The sequence below is a fragment of the Plasmodium coatneyi genome, chromosome 2 (assembly GCF_001680005.1).
Source record: "Plasmodium coatneyi strain Hackeri chromosome 2, complete sequence".
NCBI lineage: Eukaryota > Apicomplexa > Aconoidasida > Haemosporida > Plasmodiidae > Plasmodium > Plasmodium coatneyi.
This window is the reverse complement of record NC_033557.1, coordinates 435587-455649: the sequence shown is the minus strand read 5'-3', so window position 1 is coordinate 455649 and position 20063 is coordinate 435587. Positions and strand designations below refer to the sequence as shown.

At 46.6% G+C, this 20063-nt stretch overlaps 4 protein-coding genes across 4 annotated transcripts; 1 reads left to right on the top strand and 3 right to left on the bottom strand.

Moving 5' to 3' along the window:
* Nucleotides 1-393: 393 nt before the first annotated feature.
* On the bottom strand, nt 394-3906 carry PCOAH_00003060 (Uncharacterized protein; the record flags this gene model as incomplete). The annotated part of the gene is made up of 1 exon (XM_020057121.1): nt 394-3906. One exon carries the CDS (start codon nt 3904-3906, stop codon nt 394-396), a length of 3513 nt encoding a protein of 1170 aa, XP_019912677.1.
* A 787-nt stretch (nt 3907-4693) lies between these two features.
* PCOAH_00003050 (Uncharacterized protein) lies at nt 4694-5299 on the top strand (the record flags this gene model as incomplete). Its single annotated transcript, XM_020057120.1, has 1 exon — nt 4694-5299. The coding sequence occupies one exon, from the start codon at nt 4694-4696 to the stop codon at nt 5297-5299; it is 606 nt and encodes a 201-aa protein (XP_019912697.1).
* Nucleotides 5300-5791: 492 nt separating this feature from the next.
* Nucleotides 5792-7171, bottom strand: PCOAH_00003040 (LytB protein; the record flags this gene model as incomplete). Its single annotated transcript, XM_020057119.1, has 1 exon — nt 5792-7171. One exon carries the CDS (start codon nt 7169-7171, stop codon nt 5792-5794), a length of 1380 nt encoding a protein of 459 aa, XP_019912723.1.
* A 764-nt stretch (nt 7172-7935) lies between these two features.
* On the bottom strand, nt 7936-18548 carry PCOAH_00003030 (Uncharacterized protein; the record flags this gene model as incomplete). Its single annotated transcript, XM_020057118.1, has 2 exons — nt 7936-8278; nt 8434-18548. The coding sequence occupies 2 exons, from the start codon at nt 18546-18548 to the stop codon at nt 7936-7938; spliced, it is 10458 nt and encodes a 3485-aa protein (XP_019912739.1).
* Between the last annotated feature and the right edge of the window lie 1515 nt (nt 18549-20063).

The window sequence follows — 20063 nt, the reverse complement described above, 5'->3', positions numbered from 1 at the left end:
TGTCTAGGGTGTCCATTTGATGACCCGCTCGACCGCGTTAATGTGGACTCTACTCACGCGGCGCGTTTTTTCTTTTTACGATTGTGGGATGTACACTAGATGGGGTATTTTAACTCAAAGCGTGGTTCCACGTGGGATCCACTGGCTGAACGTTCATTTGAGCACGAAAAAAAGGCGAAGGAGGGGAAAACGGGGAACAAATCGGGTAAACCAGGCAAAGATGACGAATCAGACAAAAAAGGCAAAACTGGAAAAACAGACTAATCTGACATAACGAAGGATGCGGGATTTCCGAGCGGCGGCCCTCTGCACAACGCGAGGTGGGCGAAAGAGCACGCTTTCTGCGTCGTATAGGCTTCCCTAATGCGACATCGATACCGCTTCCCTGTCACATCAGCGCGTTCCGCTACCTCCCTCGTAACAGGACGCGGAACCCGATCGCCTCCCACACAGCAACCCCTCCAGGCGCTGGAACGACCTGGGCTGCAGAAAGAAAAACCAGGGGACGCACACAAACTCCAAATCGTACAGTATTCGAATCACGTTATTGCGGAACTCTGTCCTTCCATTTTTGGACAAGCGCATGCCGTTATGTTCAATCTCGTAGTTCTTCTCATCGGTTGACATGTTGTAATGGTAAATCCCGTCCACCTCGAGCACAAGATGTGGTTCTCCTTTTTTCAGGACCAAAAAATCGACCACGAAACCGCGCTTCAAGAAATATTCTGACTTGTACATAATTTTTTTCTTCTTCAAATATTCACAAAGTTTGTACTGAAAGCTGGACATGTGTATTTTCTGTTGGGAAGACATTTTGTTCCTTCTCACAGTTTCTTTAACTACACAGTAGGGTATATAAAAAGAGGTGGGGATGCGAAATTCTCCCCTCTTTAAATGAAAATTTTTTTTGTTTTTCTTGTAATACATATTTAAACATACTAACATTTGATTCAGCATGTTGTAGTCCTCCTCTGTCCAATACAATTTGTTGGAAAGTGTTCTCCTTAGCAAGATGCACATTTTGGCAAAGGTCGTTATGGAGCTCTCCAAAAAGGCGCTACTTAAAAGTAGGGACCACGCACACTTGGCGACTTTGTTGACTGTGTCCTGTTGATCGGTACAGTACAGGTGATGCATTTCTGTTGTGTGTCCTCCAGGGGGGGAAGCAACCCGGTAACCGCTAGGTCTATTTGACCCTTCCCCAAAGTGGGCATAATGGTCGTTTCGGATGTGGTGACCCCCGCCAGCACAGTTATCTCCATTAGCCTGATAAACCCAATTAGCACCATTGGCAAGTTCCTGTTGAAGTTCTCCCTTTGCCGTCTCCCCTAGAAGAACTCGCAAGGCAAATTTCAAAAAGCTCATGGTTATTATATTTAAGTGGCAACATACAAAAGTGATGGGGTACAGACAGTGAATATCCACCTCCGGGAGGGTCTCCAGAACGGAGAGCAAATATGACAGCAGGGTCTTGTGCACTATGTTGTTTTTGTAGTGTAGCAAGCAAATCTGAACAACGGTTTGGGCCTTTATCGTATCCTTTACATTTCGCCCTTTTGCAGCTTTTCCGTCCGTTCCCATCTCCCCCTTTAGTATGCGCCAAAATGACTGGTAAAAAAAGTCGTACAGTTGAATCGATAACGTGCTTGTGGTGCTGGAAAGAGCGAAGAAAAAATTAACCAATCCCTGCATGGAGTCTATTTCGTTCCTTCTGTGGAGTATGGCTCCTTCCAATTTGTGCAGGTGTTGGAAGAGGTGTGCCTTAGCTGCTTCGAGTTGTTCATGTGGGGAGTGGCCATACGCATCGGTACTGGTCAATCTGTGTGGCGTGCGTTGGGGGGGCACATCCGTCAGGGGGTTCTCTCGCCCGCCAAATTGAGTTCCATCTGGGTCACCCCCTGCACTTGCCGCTACATCTATTTGTGCATCTATTTGTGCATCTATTTGTGCACCCATTTCTGTATACGCTTTCCCCCCGATGCCTCCTCCTGCCACGCAGAAAAGCATATTTCCCGTCCCGGCATACTTCACGCCCACCACGTTGTACCTCTGCACAATGTAGCAATACGATGCATAAAAAACCATTATCAGTTGTTTCATTTCCACATGTCTAAAATTGCTGGTTAAGAAATCGAAAAAATAGGACAGCGTATCCATTTGGTCGTACCCCAAGGAGAGTAAGCTTCTCACGGAAAGAACAACATTGGGGATGTTATTTACGGTGAAGAAGAGGTTTCCTCTTTGTATGACCATCCTTTGAATAAAACACTGGACAAAGGGATCGTAGCGGTAGTTGGCATTGGCTAGCCCCACCAAAATGTCCACCCAGTTTCGCACCTCCTCAGTGGTTCCCATTTTCATACTTGTAGAAGTGTTCTGGATACCCCTGTTCTGTTTTTCTGCTTTGGTTGTGTTACTCCTGGGGGGATCCTCATTTCGGTTTTCTCCTATGCTGAGGGGGATGTTAACTTGTTTTAATTTCGCCTCCGATTTGGGGGAGTCCCCAAAGTGGTGATCACCGTTACGCCCAGAACCCAATTTGAGGAGAAAGCAATCAATGAGCAATTTGTACAGGTGATTATTCCGGACTGCCAATCTGGAGAAGTCCCTCACGAGGGAAGACAAATCTCGTTCGTTGGCGTCCAGGAGCCACGTACTACATGGGCTTGCCCTTTCCTTATTAACCAATGTGCTAGGAGAGAGGATATTTTCTCTCCGTTCATCAGCACCACTTCCGCATGCACCACCTTGGTGGGGGGGTAAGCCAAAACGGTAACAATCTCCATTGGGTAGATAATCCTGCCCACGCAGCAGCAAGTCGATGATGACCGGAAGGTGTGCCTCTTCCGTTGTGCCCTTCTGAAGATTATAGTTCACCGTCAGGTTTAAAAATCGGCATAATTTGAAAATGGAAAAATTATGGATCTGATTTGGGGGTGTCTCCAGCTTTTTCAACAGTAGGTCAATTATGGCGTCTTTGAATTTTCCTTCCCAATTTCGGCTAGCCATTTCGAGGAAGTTCAGGATAGTCTTTATGTCCAAGGGGTGGTGTTCAATCCTGTTCAGGATGTACCTCTGCACGGGGATAAGCATTTCGCTAATAGAAGAGGAGTTGAAAATTCGGAAGAGGTCGTTTGGAGGGGTGGTTTCCTTCATCACTCGGGGGGGATGTCCCCCCCCGTGCCTCCTCCTTCCCCACTCGAACAGACACTTAGCAAACCCACTCCCGTTGCAGAACGCTTGGGTGGACAATTTCGCCAAATCGTCTTCCCCCATCCGGAGGGAAAGAACGGAAGAGACATACTGCCGCACGTCAACGTCGTTAATTTTGCTGCCCCCCAAATGTATGGCACGCCGCATATACATATTCGCAAAGTAGATAAAGAGAGCCTTCCAATTTAGGACCACCTGTTCACTCATCAGTTTTTTCTTTTCCAAAAGATTCACAATTTTGGCCATGGCCCAAATGAACCCGATGGTGTGTTTTTCCTTCATTCGGATGATGCTCCCCTCATCGTATCGAATCTGTAGAATTAGGGCGACTAACAAATCCACAACAGGGGTGGTCTTTCCTTCCTCAATTTGCTTAACTCCATTGATGAGGTTTATTACGTTGCTTTTACTTAAATCGTTTGCCTTGCCCTTTGTTGTATTGTCCCATTTTTTGTTTTTCTTTGTGGGGTCATAATGGGAGGAGAGTGCCTCCCGACGTTGTGTGTTGTAGGGAGGATGGTCACATGTTACAATTCTTGGGACGTTCGCTTCCCCCCCCGTGGGGTGGCAGATCCGTTTGGTTGAGAAGAAGTAACGTCCCCCTATGCTGCGTCTGCCCCTCCTGCGGGTAGGGGGGATGAAGGCATTGGTGGCACGCTTGAGGACGCTGCTGACGGGGGATGCGCGTTTCATGGTAGGAGTGGGTTCTTCCGCGTCAACTGGGTGTGTTCGCTCATGTTCGCCATTGGTCGCATTATTGGCAGTGGAATTAGTGGGGAAAAAGAAAAAAAAAAAAAAAAAAAACGGTTCGCAGGGCTTGGCAGTTCTTCAGGGAAAAGGGGGGCAACGCCCTTTATAGAATGGCCCACTCAAGGGTGGGTTGTTTTGCTCCTCGGAGAGGTGGCTGAACTGTTTTTGTGCCTACGAGTAACGGATCGGTGGAGCGTGCCGGATCCCTGAATAATACACCCGCATGCACCCGATGGGAAGTTTTTCTCCGCGGGGTGGGGGAAAGCCAATCATCCAATTTGTTCATCGACAGTTCCGGATAGAATTCCCCCTTCTGTAGATACTACCATTTTGGTGACCTTTAAAAGTGCCCGCCGTTCCAGGTGATCCTCCCATCGTTGCAACTACCCCCCGCCAGTGGTAAAAAAGAAAAAAAAAAAAAAAAAGAGGTATGCGCCTGTTGAGTGCGGCTGCACAGGGGTTGTTACTGGGACGCCCTCCTCCAGCACAGTTGTTGTTGTGGGTTCCCCGTGTAATCCAACACCCTAGTGTGATTCATCGACATGCGATTCATTCACGTGCGGTCCATCAGTGCCTAGGTCGGCTCCCGTTGGGATATCTGCCCTCCCCCGTGAGTTGCATCTCAGCGAAGAGGAATAAATCATCCCCCCTGTACGAACACCAAACAAAAGCATCCCCCCTACAGAAGAACGAAGCATACCATTCTTCACACACGAATTGCACAGGCGAAATGGAGTTCTGCGAGGTAGACCTCGATGAGTTCTGCTACAAGCAATTTGACAGAACGAAGAAGTCCTGTTCGTATATACCTTATGATAAGGATGAGTTCCTCGACAAGGTGAATGAACTGATACGGAAAAAAAAGATTAAAGTAGTACCAGGGTATGCAGGTTTTTGTAAGCATATTTTTGTGGAAAATTTTACTGAAGCAACAGTGGAGACCATAGAAATTAACAACAAGAATAGGCAGCTCATACAGACGGATTACATTTCCAGGAAGGACAATGAGTTGCCTGTATTGATAAGGTGGATTTCAAAGAAGGACGTGAAGGACATCATGAAGGCCAAGTACCTGGACCTTATTCTCTACTCCAGGGAACAGATCGAAAAGGAGAATAGAGAAACGAAGACAGTGCCTAATAAGAAGTCCGACTGTCTGTACTCCATTATCTGCATTAAGCCCCAAGATGTGGACTATGAATTGCCTATGACGCCCATAACCATGCTGCGGAACACACTGATCAGCGAGGGTGGCAGCGGCATCAACTTGAACCGCGACAAGTACCTCGAGTCGGTCAAGTACTGGCGCCACCACGTGTCCATCATCGACAGTTAGCAAATTGGGCAGGCAAAAAATCGTGCAGGCAAAATATTGTGCAGGGAGGAACGTGCAGCTATTTTGAGCGGAGTGTGTCCAAGCACTGCCAAAACTGCTCACTCGATTGTGGACGCACTTTTCCCTATACACTCTACACCCACAATGGTGGAAGAGCTATTTTGCAAAAATAAAAAAAATCAGTTTTACTTAAAGTTGAAACAAACATTGTTCATTCAGCTCGGCGATATGTGCAACTAGCTATTTTCTTTTTTCACATGAACGGTTCATGTAGCTAGCTATTTTTTTTTTTTTTTTTTTTTTTTTTTTTTGGACTAACCAAAATATTATGAACAGTTCGTGCAACTGTTGGAAAAAAAAAAAAGCACACAAATGCATTACGTGTGCTCGCACACAGGCTGCTCATTGGGTATGTGTATGGGTGGTAGTCGTAAATGTGCTGTCTCTCCACAAAATCGCCAAATTGTCTCCCCAGCGAACTACATCGCCACCTTACCCTTGTGTGTTTTGCGTGTTCTGCGCGCCCTGCTCGCGCCTGCGCTCCTCGATGAGGCCCATCAAATTTTTGGGAAGCTTCCACTTGGGGACGTTCTCCTGTACAGGTTCGAACAGGCGCAACGTGTAGCCGAACGGTTCTTTCGTGAGCACTTCAACGAACTTCTGCGTTAGTTCCTCAGGAGTGGACGCAGCGGAGGTCAAAGCGATCCTCTTAACATCTTTCAGGGAAGAAAAATCAAAGTCGTCCACACTGTTCACCAACACAGCAGGGGTATTCCTCAGCTGTGATGAGTAAGCTAATTTTTTAGCATTCGATGATGACTGACTTCCAACAACGATCGTGAGATCACACTCTTGGCAAATCTGATTCAGTGCCGTCTGTCTGTTCGTAGTGGCATAGCATATCGATCCACTCGGAATAGTCTCAATGTGTGGGAATTTCTCCTTTAGTCGTTTTACAATTAAAGAACAGTCATCCATGCTTAACGTTGTCTGGGTTACGTAAAACAGTTTGTCCTTTTCCGTGAATGGCAACTCATCTATTTGTTCTATATTTTGCACTACGTAAGTAGATTCTGGCGCTTCGTTAAAGGTACCTATTACTTCTACATGGTTCTTGTAACCGATGAGAATAATTTTGTACCCTTCCTTTGCTTTCATCTGAACGTACATGTGTACTTTGTTAACTAGAGGACACGTGGCATCAATCTCGATGAGTTTTTTTTTTTTTGCAAGTTCTCTTATTTGGGGACTGATCCCATGGGCTGAATAAATTAAGATATTCCCATCGGGTACCTCATTCACGTCTTCTATGAAGATTGCTCCCTTCTCTTCCAACTGTTTGCAGACAATGTCGTTGTGCACAATTTTATGCTTCACATAAATTGGTGGCTTAAACATTTGTAGGCACTCTTCCACCGTGTCGATGGCTCTGCTGACTCCTTTGCAGAAGCCTCTTGGACTGACCAGGTAAAGGACTTTCTCCCCCTCTTTCGGCGCACCTCCATTTTGCGCCATATTCTTACAGCCGCATCCGCCGGATGCGCTAGAGCTGCATTGGCCTCCCCCTTCCTGCTGCAGCCGCCACTCGGGGGACTGCCTTACCGCGCCATTCAGGAAGGAGAAATTTGAGCAGGATTTTCCCCTAGAGTTCCGTCCCCCCTTTTTCTTCCCCCCCAAACGAACGCTCCAATGATCTACCGTCTGTACCACTGCGGGGGGCCTCCTATCTGCGGGAAAATCAGGTGCTCGCAAATGACCCCTCCGTAGGCCATGGTCCACTCGTTTACACTGTGCCTTGGTGAGGATGAAAAGAAGGATTACCAGCAGGCACCTCTCAAGGGGGCCGTGAGTGATGCGTACCGCTCCGGCCATTCCGTGGGGCCACAAAGATTGGGGAGAGCGGCACACAGCCGAGCTCGCCTTAAAGCAAATCCACCAAAGTGTAATCCACCAGCGCAGCTCCTAAACGTGGCCTCCAACTTATCCTCCGTGTAGGAAGTATCCTCTCTGTGGCTTTCTCTTCACCAGGAGGGAAACTGAAAGCTCTTCTCTCATTATCGTCCGCGGGGAGGTGGCCAATGCTGGTCCGCTTTGTAAAGGGGGCAAACGAACCAGCTTACTTATATTATCGGAGGGAAGTTACGAAGTGGATGCAAAGATGTTGCAACGATGTTGCGAAATTGTGCAGAGCATTCGCACAGGAATCACGCAGCATCGTGGAAGCCTCCATAAAAAAGAAAAGTAACGTCACACTCCGCAAACGCTCAATCGGTATCGCAAAAGATAGGTAGAAAAAAATTGCAAAACGGAGCCTCCCATTGGCTAGCTCACAAGACGTAAAAGTTCATTGAAGGATTCATCAGGTAGGAACGGAAAAGGATAGAATTAAAAAAAAAAAAAAAAAATCAGATAATAATGGTGCTGTGTGAACAGAGCGCTACACGTACGCACAAAGTACAAGGGGGCGAATTTGTACAATGAAGAACCCATGGTCATCCCTCTACTGGTACACTACACGCGTGCGATCACAACACTAAAACGCTGAACCATGTATATAGGAACAAACAAGGACATACTATCATATGTGCACTCACGCACCAGCAGGTGGATTGTATAAAGGTCCACGTGGTGCCCCACTAAAAGTGTAACGCGGGGGAGGGGGGCGCCTGCTTGCAGCGGTAAAATAAAACGTAGGGCGTGTGGTCGTTGGAGGGATCCTTGGAAATCCGATTTATAGACTTGGAGCTCGTCTTGGTGATTACCGAATCGTTCATCTGGTACCAGTCGTTCGTTTCGTCCTGGGGGTCCCTCTCGGACTTCTTCCCAATGAAGTAGTAGTGACCGGAGGAGGCAGATGATCCTCCGTGGATTATAGCTCCATACAGCTTGTAGTCAAAATTGTTCACCACAATTTTCGAGTTGACTTTCACGTGCGTTTTCACTTTCTTCTTTTCGTTGGAGCTGAAGGACCAGTTGTACCTAAAAAAGGGGGTGAGCGGAATAAGTAGGTAGTGCAGTGTGGGGGGGAAAGCACAACGGATCAGCACACGCAGTATTGCTGCACAAACGCCGAAGCAGCATAACTACACGTGCCCCTAACGCATACACCGCTACGCCGCTCGTGCACGCTATACCTGTTGAGGATCAAAATGAGGTGACACGGAGGAGAGATGATCTCGTTCCACTTGAGGGCGTTCCTTCTCTTGTTGCACTTGGAGCAGCGGTACTTGTTGGACCCGTGGATTTTCTCCTTCTGCACAAACGAATCGAAATACTTCTGAATGGAAAGTCTCTCTGATGCCCTCACAGGAACAGGGAAGGACAAATCGTGAATGACTTCCTCCTTTTTCGAAACAAAGAAGCATTTCTGACACTGGACTTTTTGCACAAGCACACCAGAGAATATTAGTCGAAGGAATTCTTTACTCGATCCTCCCAATTTATCGAAAATGTATCTAAGCAGTTCTGTCACGTCTTGTTGGTTTCGGTTGTTCAGTTCATATGGGAGGAGACCCAAAATGCAGTCAGGAGAAACATACGTCTTATTCGTGGTCGTCATTATAATGTAGAAATTTTTTAACTCCTGTAGAAATCTTTCCGATTCGGCTGTTACTATGTGGTTAATGGGGGTTGTTCCGTTGAGCGTGTTAAGTCTAGTGAGCGTATTCATTTTTCCGAGTGAGTTGTTTAGGTTATTTAATCCATCCATGGTGCTAAGTCTGTGCATTTGCATTGGTCCCTTTGGTGTGTTAATCCCATTGGGTCCACAGGTGGGGATCTCCTTCCCCGCAAAAGGGTTGGAACTGTGTTCTATTCCCTCCTTGGGATTATGTCGAATGTTAAACAGGTATAAATTGACTACGAAGGAGACCGTGCTGTATAAGGCCTGCAGAAGGCTATTCAAGTAACACGTGTTCCCTAAGTTTACCAACCCAACCGGTGGATACTTCAGCTTACTCCTTGTCATTCTCTTTAACTCAAACGTGTCTACCTTTAGCATCAGATACTTTTGAGCAGTTGCTCCTTTTTTCGATTTGTTCCTTTCTCCCGATTTGTTGCTTTCTCCGGATTTGTTTTTCCTTCTCAGAATGCTCGTCGTGAAATCCACTTCTTGGTAATTATCGTTAAGGGGATTTTTTTTTATGCAAATATTTTTACTGAGTGCACTACCAGGGGGGGTGCCTTGCATTGGATTCTCATAGGGAAACTCATTCAGTGGTCCATTGATCGGGTGGTTGCCAATGTGTTCCATCTGATGGGCGACGTTGTTGATGTTACTTCCGTCCCCTTTTGTTGTAGTGTTGTTTTTCAGGGAATCTTTTCTTTTTCCCTTGCCTTTTTCAGTACTTAAAGGTAGTCCCTTGCCTGACTTGGGATCCACTGCGCCATTTTCTACCTTCTCATCTTCAGAATCCAGCACCCCCAGGGAGGGAAATTTCTTCATTACGTTGTTCTCATTTCCGAACGGGTCTGGCGGCATCATCATGGAAGTAACATTTCCCCCCCCTCCGCTAGTCTTCTTCCCATACGGCAGGTCCTTAGTCCCTCCATTTTTATACTCCCTACCGTTGATGTGATAATTCTGACCGGAAGAAGATTGCCTGTGGAGGGAGGTCTCCATGGGGAAAATTCCCACACGTGTAGCGTTCGATCCGAATAGGTCTTCCTTCGATTCGTGTGGGCACGTCGATCCGTTTGCCTCTCCAACAGTTGTGCCTCCTTCCTTGCTATAAGAATTCTCCTCATCCATATTATCCCCATTGGTAGCACCCTCTCCGTCATCGTTGTCCTTCCTTCCTTTCTTCTCCCCATGTAGAGACGCACCTCCCTTCTTCCTGGAAAGTATTTTCTCCTCAAGTGGGTTGTGGAAGTGCAGACTTGTTATGTACTCCTTCACATTGCAACAATCGTCCGGACTGGCTTTCCCCTCCGAGTTATTCTCACTGTCGTAATTTCTGAACATGTCATCGTAGGTGATGCAATTTTCATCTGTGTCTTCTTCACTCCGGCAGAGCGTTCCCTTCAAAGGGACAACTCCTACCGGCACTGTGTTGATTGCACCTATGGGTGATGATACCCTCCCGTTCGGCCCACTTGGATGCAAATTCAACTTTCCGTTTGCGTAAAAATGCTCCAAGCTGTTTATCTTCTTTTCCCCTCCAGTTGGGAACGCACCCCTATTTTGGGAGTTGCACGTACTGCTCTTCACGTAGGGTCTCTCTCCAAAGGGGGACGTAAACCGTTCAGGGAGGCTCTCCTGATTGAACTGATCATACGGGTTTTTTCCCTGTTTCATTTCACCCACATGTAGTGGATTGTTCACCCCGCACAGCTGATGCGTAGCAGTGACACCGGGAAAAACTCTCCCCACGGGGGAAGACGCCTGAGAAACCTGAATCTGTTCCAAGTCGTTTAGTATGTTCTGAAGGAGGGTCATGATCTCTACATCTATTTCGTGCTCAATAAACTTCCACAAAAAATAGTACCTCTTAAAAAAGGGAATAAAATAAACCAAAACCATATGAGCATTTTTAAAGGTCCTGAACCCAAGCTTCTGGTTGTTCAGAAAATAATAAAACTGTTCCAAACAAGACTTGGCATTCAGTAGGTTGGAAATTCTACAAATAACGATTTTGATGCATATTCCTAGGAGGAGTAGATTCTCCATTTCGCTGCTGTCATTTGGGTGTGTGCTTCGTTGGGTGGTCGCCGGGAAAGTGGGATGTTCACCTCCCTGGTTAGTTGTTTCGTTTGGCTTTTCCGCTTGGAAGGGCTCTCCAAAATGTTGGGTGTAAGGTGGTTCTACCCCGTCGGTGCTGCATGGTCGGTGCGATGAGGAAGGAACCACCCCTCTGTAACGCTCCCCCGTTGGGCCAACTTCATTGGTGTGCTGGCTTGGTAGTGCATTCTGAGGGACGCTTCCCACTCCGTTCCAATTAAGTTTTGATCTCCCCGTGGAATTGGCCTCCCCTCCTGTTCCTGCTCGTCTGGCTGAACCCAGGAAGGCATCGAAGTAACTGCTGTTCCGCATTTCGCTGCTTACAAAATCGTCGAAGTTGAAATTGTTGATTATGTTTTCCACGTCGAAGAGGTTGAGGTACCCGTCTCCCTCGTCCTCCTGCGTGTCGTCCTTGTTGGAGGAGCAGTTGGACACGGAAATGCTCCTGCGTGGGGGGGTACCATCTGCTACTTCGGTTCCCGTTACCACACCTGTGACTGCTCCGGTTACCTCCGTGGGTACGCCTTTTTTCAAATAAAGGGCGCCCCGCTCGAGCCCCTTATTGACACACACATACTCATAAAACGCCCTAAAAAAAATGAGCATAAAGTCGTAGTAGTAAAATTTGCTCTTCTGCAGGAATGCAAAGTCATTGATCTTTTTCGTGTCCCAAAAGAGGATACACATGACATTCCAGATGGAGATAAATTGGTTAACATCGGTTCTGTTCGTTTCAAAAAATTCCCTTGAATATTTTTTCAATTCACTCTCCTCGATCAAATACAACGAATAAATCAAATCATTTGAACACTCCTCCTTATGCTTAATGATGTGTTTCAAAAAGTAGGTGAAACAGATTCTCTGCAAGTGGATATTTTTCTTCTTCTCTGATTGCAACAAGTACAGTAGATTCTTCTTCTTGTTTAGGTCGTCTTTCCTGCTATTGAGCCAATTAAAAATAATTTTCAGAAAAGATTTCTTCGGACGAGAGGTGTAGATATTGGACCAGATCGAAATGACTAAACTGCGTATTTTACTTGCCTTCAAATTGTTAATGTTTTTTTCTTTTTCATTTTTTAAACATAACTTTAGCAAAGTTTTGCATTCTTTGTACCCAACGCATTTTAGTTTTTCTATACTTTTCCAGAGGTCACTTGCGTCATTTACATCCCTTGCGTTACTTGCTCCTCTTTCCATGTGTCTCTTCCTCTCACAGAAGTAGTTATCCATGGAGTCCACACTGGAGTGGTACCCCTCGAAAAAGACGTCGAACATTTTGTGTTTTATGTGCCTCTCTCGTGCGGTATCACTGGTTCTGTCACTGGCCTTATCACAAACTCCAACTGTTTCTTTGTCTGTTGCGTTGGCGTTTACACCGTCAGCAACGCTATCTGCAGATTTGTCTTCCGTTTTGTCTGCCGTTTTGTCTGTCGTTTTGTCTGTCACCTTGTCTGCCGGTTCCCCTCCGTTCGCGCTTGCCCCATCGGGGGGGCCCTCCCCCTGCTCGATGTCAACACTGCCCCGCTTGCCGTCACTCCCAACGGCACTCCGCACACAATTCTTGTAATATTCACTAGAGTGCGTTCCACTGGAAAATTTAAATTTATAAAAAATATACGTTTTCAAAAACCATTCGGCGTATCTGAAGTCAATTTTCTCATTGAACAGATAGACCAAATCATCTGAATTGAAATTCCTTTCAAACAATTCGTTGTCTAGAATGAACAAATAGAACAGACAGATAATACAAGCAACATACAACTGCGGGTACACATATAACGTATTTAATATTTCGTTGATCATGAGTTTTTTTTCATCACTGGAGGAGTAGTACAGAATTTTCCTGACTTTATAAATTTTGTCCTCGTTGCTTAACTCTAGGGAGAGCAGTATGTTTTTCACGTTCTTGTGGCTCTTCCCCGGTCCGCACAGCTGTTCCTCATCCGGTAGGTTCTCCCCCTTGGGTATACCTTCATCGCTTTCCTCATTTGTTGTGTCCTTTTTGGTTCTGCCTCGTGGAGTGCCCTTACCCGAACGAGTACCTGCGTGGCCACCCACCACATCCACCCCTCTTCCTTCGGAAAAGGTCTTCTCCCCCTTGGGTCTTCTGGCACTTCGAGCTGAGTCGTCCCCATCCACTTCATCATCGTCACCCTGCTCATCTTCAACCTCCTCATTTTTGTCATCATTTCCATCCACCATACTATCCGTTTTCTCTGCCTGCTCCGCATGCTGGCCCCGCTGCTCGCGTCGGGCCGCTCCTCTGTGCTCCCCACCCGAATCGGAACCGAACCCAGTGCCAAACCCAGTGCCAAACCCTTGGCCGAACCACGCACCGAACCCAGAATCGAAGCGCTCTCCGCTATCCCTCCGGGTGCGTCCCTTCTTGCGCTGGTCGCCCTTTCCACCTTTCCCATCCTCCTTAATGAAATTCTTGTATAAATTTAAGGATTCACTATTCGGTTTATTCATTCCAAAAAAATTGTCAAATCTGAGTCCGCGGTTCGTCTTGTGGCTGGTCTTGTTCATCATCTGGGCATGCTCATAATCCTCGTAGGAGTTTTTTTTTTTTTTTTTAAAATCAACATCTACTTGTTCGTCTGCCTTGTCTCCATAATCGTCTTCCCTCTTCGCGTCGTAATTTGTGTCAGCATTTCTTCTTTCGATGAATCTTTTCAAACTTAAAAAATTGTTGGAAAAAAATTCGAGGCTTTTGTTCAGGTGCAATCCTCCCACGCCTACTCCACCGCTGTTATTACTGTTGCTGTTGTTGTGGTGGTGGTGGTTGTTGTTTCCATGTGGTGTGGGTACCCCACGTCCTTCCTCATTAAACGAGTGGGCTCTGTCTCTGCCCGCTAATTTGCTTCTGCCTTTCGATTTTCTAAACCTTTCTTCCTCCTCAACGTTGGCATCCCTCACCTTCACGTGAGATTCTCTTTTTTTCTTTTCATGGTGGGGGGTATAGTAATCCTCTTCCTCCTGGTAATGGGTAGCAAACGTATTTTTATGACTTCCATCTTTGCCCGTTTTGGGGTCCACTTTAAGGCTGTTTCTTTTCTCTTCCTCCTTATCGTTCGACTTTTTCTTCCTATGGGTCATCTCCACAGGGTGGCCACTTTTATACGCGTCTTTTTTTTTTCCTCCATTGGGTAGGCTCTCCTTGGACATCTTCGTCTGCATAATTTCATTTCGCAGAAGTTCAATCTCTGTGTTTATATTTTCCGCTCGTATGACTTTAGAAATATTTCTAAGCATATGTTTTTCTCCCTCCTCTGCATCAGCATCCTCCTCCCCCTCTGGGGCAAAATTACGACAGAAGTCTTTACTGTTCAGATTTTTTTTATATATTTGGTTATCCAGAACTGAGCTGAAAAACTCCTTCATGTATTCTTCCCTCAAATCTTCTTTTTTCCTTCTACTCGTTTTTCGTTTTCTTTTTGCTTTTTCCAAGTTTGGTTCATCTTCGTGGTTATGCACTTCATCTGGGTAAGCTAGGATATCCTTATGGAGGTCATCCAGCATATCAATATGGAGGTTGTCATCGGGAGGGTCACCTTCAATTGTTGCATCGTGATGACGGCCCCTCCTTTCATGGTAAGGGAAATATCCCACGTCATCATAAAAGTCGTCATCCTCCAGGGAGCAAATCGAATTGTTATGAGTTCGACTGCAGTTCCTCTTCTCCTTAATACTCTTACGCTTGTGGGGTTTATTCTTCTCTTCGACGATCTTCACCCTTTCCAACTTTCCACTTTTGCTTTTCCTGGTATGTTCTCCTTGTAGTTTTTTTTTCTTCCTTCTCTCTTTGTGACTTTCGCTGGGACCATGCGATCTTTCCAGGTGGTCGCCATTGTGGAGGTCTTCCTCATCATAGCTACAACCCCCCCCTTCAACGGCTTCCCCATCGTAGTCCCCATATTCATCACTTTCTTCCCTATCCACGTCATCCTCATCGTCATCGTCTTCCTCATTCCCTTCTTCTTCCCTCAAGCTCCTCCCCTTGGCGGCAATGCTCTTCGCAGCACTGCTGCTCTTCCTGTCACTGAACTTGTCCCTTCTGGAACTTAAGCTTCTATTAAATTCATCCTCCTGGTGAGTGTAGTTACTTCGCTTCTTGGAATGTTTCCCATTTTTCGTTTCATCAAAATAGGGCAGCTCCTCAAGCTGATCAAAATGATCGGAACTGTGTTGCTTGCTCGATTTTTTTTTTTTTTTTTCTTTTTTTTTCTCCTCACTTAACAATAAAATGTCTTTAAAAAAATCCTGGTGGAACGTTAAATTCGATCCGTTCATGCTATACATGCTGCTCATGTTTCTGTGAAGCAGCTTCTTCGAGTTGTTCGCTTCGTATTCAAAGTAGTTGTAGTTGCTTCCGTTTGGCACCGTCTTGTTGCTGGAGAGGGACATCTTCCCAACTGTGTCACCCACGGCGAGCATGTCACCCCGTCCCATTAGATCATTCCAAACCAACAAATCTGAGTTTTTACTTCGCACCCCGTTAACGTCGCCCGTCTCCCCATCGGGAGTGCTCCTCTTCACACGGCTTTGCAAATTTCCACCACTGGATTGTTGTTTCACACGTCTGGTGCTTCCTTCTGTTTTGTTCTTTTTACTACCAGTCCCCACGGAGTCATCCACATCTGCTGACTTTTGTCCCTTTCTATTCTTTCCTACGTGTTCATGCGTCACCTCTTCGTTCATCCCACTGTCGTTCTCTTTTTCACTCGAGTGGGTCTTCTCCTGTTGGTCATCTCCAATAGGAACCACCCCACTGCTGTCAGTGTCTTCGTTTCCACCTAACCCTTTGCCACGACTTCGAGGGGAATCATCCCTAGGGACCACTCCAACGTCTACTTTGTCAATCGAGTCTGTCTTATTATATTGGCCAAAGTTGTATGAGAGCTGATCCAGGGACTCCACCCCCTTGTCGCTTCGGTTTGTACCACGGGGGGATGTTTCTCCCTTTGGGTTAGCATACCCCTCATTTGGTAACCTCGTGCTGCGGTTATTCTTGGATAAGACATCTTCACGTAGACTTTCGTTCACGTCCCTGTTTAATACTCTACTGCGTGATGCTCCGAAAGGGTCCTCCCTCTTCTTCCTCTCCTCCTCCTCATCATCATCATCGTCATCATCTTCATCGTCGTGGCCATCGTCGTCATCCTCGCCACCTTCCTCTATCCTTTCCTTATTAAACGAAAAGAGCGATTGCAAATTTTGGTACTCCCTTATGAAATTTTCATACACGTTATCCTTCACAGAAGTTTTTTTCTCATCGTGGATAGTTTCATCATCGTGAATTTCACTTGAATTTTTTTTTTTTTTTTGGGAGCTAGCTATTATGTGTGTATATTTGGGCGTACTTTCTTTGGGTTCCTTTTCGTGGGTACTATTCGATGCATGGCCTGGTTGGTCCACTTCGGCGATGCTCCCTACTTCGGGTAAACTTCCATCCACATCAATTCCTTTGGAATTCTTTTTTTTATTTTTCCTACCCCTCTGTTCCAATTCCTTCTGGGGGGGACTTTCCTCCTCTGCGTACCTGTCCTGGTCCGCGTCCTTAAATTCCTCCTCGTCGTGGAAGGAATAACTGTTGTTGTTCATTGTTCGTTCGGCCAGATTCTGGCTCTGCTTTGAGTTCCTTTTAAAGGAGATGTCCTCGTCCGGGCAGTCGCTTCTAGGCGCACTGCTGATTTCGCTTACGTTGTGACTACCACTTGGGGTTGCGGCCCCTCCTGACTTGGGCACAACACGTGCGTTATACTTTGGTGAAATCGGGGGGGACCCCTCTCCCTCAGTTTCGGTTGCTGGGAAAAGGTTTCCGCCCAGGAGGGGGCCTCCGTCGAGCAGGCTGACTGAGATGCTGCTTCGGCGGCTGCCACGTTTGCAATCGCTATTGTTGCGGCTATTGTTACGGCTATGATCGCTTCTATGGCTACGTTTATGGTTTCCCTCTGCGCTCTGGCCAGAAGCTTCGTCTTCACTTACGCTCCTCACAAAGTGCCACTCAGGCGCAGAGATACGCGAATCATCATGCAGCGTCTCCCTTCTGCCCTGTGCATAATTTTTCGTGCCTGCCTTGCGCGAACTGCAGTTCCCGCTTTGGTCATCCTCTTCTGCGGTGTCCTGCTTCCTGTTGCTGCTTTTGCTTTTACAGCTTTTTTTTTTCCTTTTCCTTTCGTCCTGGGTTTCGCCGAAGATTCCCTCTTCGTCTCCGTCTTCGTCTTCCGCAATGTACTTGTTGGTATGTTTGCTAATTTTTTTGCGAATATTTTTGGCGCAAAAATTGGCGTTATTTTTGGCGTTATTATGGGCGTTATTTTTAGCGCAAATTTTGCTGGAAATATTGCCACTTCCTCCTCCAGCGGCACCATTTACTGTGCTACCATTTTTGCGATGCCGTGGGGATGCACCGTCGAATTGACCGCCGTGCCTTCCTCGGCCTTCCGCACCACCCCGTGTCCTCTCGCCTTTGTAGTAATAATGACTAAAAGATTTTTTCACCGTAACCTCATCGGCTTTGCTTAAATTATTTTTATGCATGTCGATGAGATTGAACAAGAGAGGAGCAATATGGTTTGACTCATCCCTGCTGTTTATGTCGCTTTGTTTTTTTTTTTTTTTTTTTTTCACCTTCCCCTTTTCTTCCTCCGATCGGTAACATTCATAATCAGGGGAGCTGAACAACTGGGTGGTCCCACTGCCACTTCTGCAGCCGATGAGGCGATTTTTGCAATTCTTCTCCCCACGCGATTTTCTCATTTTTTTCACTTTTCGCATTTTTCCCGGTTTGTGTGGCTTGCTCGGGTTACCCCATTCACCCATTCGATGCACTTTTATCCCGTCCACGTCGGGAATGTTCCCGTCGCAGCTGTACATATCGCTCATGTTAAACTCTTCGTGGTACCCATTCGTCGTTTGGTGGCCCCCATGGTCGTGTCTGTCTTTCCTGCTTTTCCCGCTTAACAAGCAGGGGCCTTCCCCCCATGAGGTGTCATTTCCTTTTGTTGCTTCCTTAACCCTGACCCGTGTCCTTCCTTGACGCTGAGATGAACCCCCCACGGTTCGCATAATCTTGTGAAGGTCACCTCTCACCTGCTGAACGAAGGGAAATATCACATCGTCTGTGGGGCCGAACTGGGCAGGGAAGATCGTGTCCCCCCATTTGGAACTTTGCTTTTCATTCTCACTTCCGTGTGTGAGTGTGGAACCCTTTCGCATATTTCCTTTTAATTTGTGCTGGAAAAAAAAGGCAGCCTCATCACACTGGTCGGCATTTTCCCTCCAGTGACCCACTTCCCCCCCATGGTTGGACGGGTGGGTATCTCCACTGTCGTAACTGGAGCTGTACTGATTGTTCTTTCCATTTCCGCTTTTTTTTCGCTTCAGCGTGGAGCATGTGTTGCCCCCTTTCGCTTTCATCTCATTTTTCAAATGGCTGAGCCATATGCGGTTGCATAAATTGTCACTGTCATCCACGTCGTCGTTCGGAAAGGGTTTGTCCGTTTTGGTCGATATCCTTTCGCGCATTTTGGAAAAGTCGCAAAGTTAGCGGAGTTGTAGAAAATTTTTTCAGAGGCGCTTTTTCATTCTGCTAATTAACGCATGGTCAGCAGTGAGTTGTTTTTTATATGAGTATACCTCCTCACCTGCACCATGTGTGCCCCGTACGCCTATATACGTGGTGTAGGCATTCAAGCGGTGAAAGGCCCGTCGCCCTACACTTCGTTCTTTAACACCAAAATGAGGACCCCCAATGGAGTTCACTTTCTTACGATGACATGCGAAAAAAAAAGTTGTCATAAATTCATCTACCACATCTTAGGGGAAAGAGCGGGATGGTAAAACGTGAGTCACTCTCCCGGTTCACGCGTTAAACTGCGCTGTTGTTGCGGTAGAAGGAAATATCGATGTCACTATATAACCTACTATAAACGCCAATATGATATGGATGCGATTTTTCATTCCCTTTTTGCCTACTCCGAAGTAGGAGAAGTGGAGCCTTCCACCAGTGGCGACTGCGTTGTCGCGATAAGGCACGCAAGCTGCACCCCACACATGTGCCCTTTGCGGTTATCCCAATAGGAAGAACGTTGTGTCGCCAGAGAAAGCGAGGTGAACAGGTACTTCACATTTGAACTGGCTCGTTTGCTTTTTCACCTCCTTTGCTCGTTCTTTTATGAACCGATGAAGCCCCCACCGTTGCTTCTTTTTTTTAAAAAGTTAAGAAGGTGCCTCTTCGGTGGGGTAGTGCACGTGGGAAAGCTTCTCAAAAAAGTGTTCCTTCAATTCGGTTGGTACACAAATGGAGAGGGCGACGGGAAAAGTAGTGAACAACAACATGGTGGAAGGGAAAAGTGGGCGCATAAGGGGGGGTTGCACCTCCGCCTAATGTAACAGCTTAGCCATACGCAGAAGCGAAACGTTCCTGTTACGATGGACCAAAATTAATAATTTGGAAAAATATGTTGAAAGGAGAGGTGATCTTGCTAGCACACACAGGGGAATCCACCCCTGCGATTTTTTTTTTTTTTTTTTTTTTTTTTTTTTGAACGTTAAAGTTGTTAAGAAAAATGAGAATGAACCTCTGCACACCGGGCGAGGAAGAACCTATGCATTCCATTTCGCCAGTGGAGACATACCTGGGGGGTGTCTATGCAAAAGCGGCAGCTTTGCAGTTGTGTTGTATTTGTTCTAGTAAAGGACCCCACATGGGGGGGAGAGCATATTTTATGTGCACACGTAGGGGCGTCCTGTCTGTTCACGTTGCAACCTTTGGGGCCGACCAAAGGGGGGGCGTAAGAACACGCGTCTGTGCAAGGGCATTTTAACTTATATGTTCACGTGTATGTTAGCCTATACGATCACGTGTATGATAGCCTATACGATCACGTGCATACGTATGTGCACACATATGTTTGTGCGGAGGCGCACCTTCGACTGGTCCTTCTTGCCCGGGTGTTGCTTGGGGAGGGGGGCACAGCAGACTGGGTCAAATTCACCTCTTTCATTTTGCCATTTTCCCACGAGTCACTTTTTGGAGTT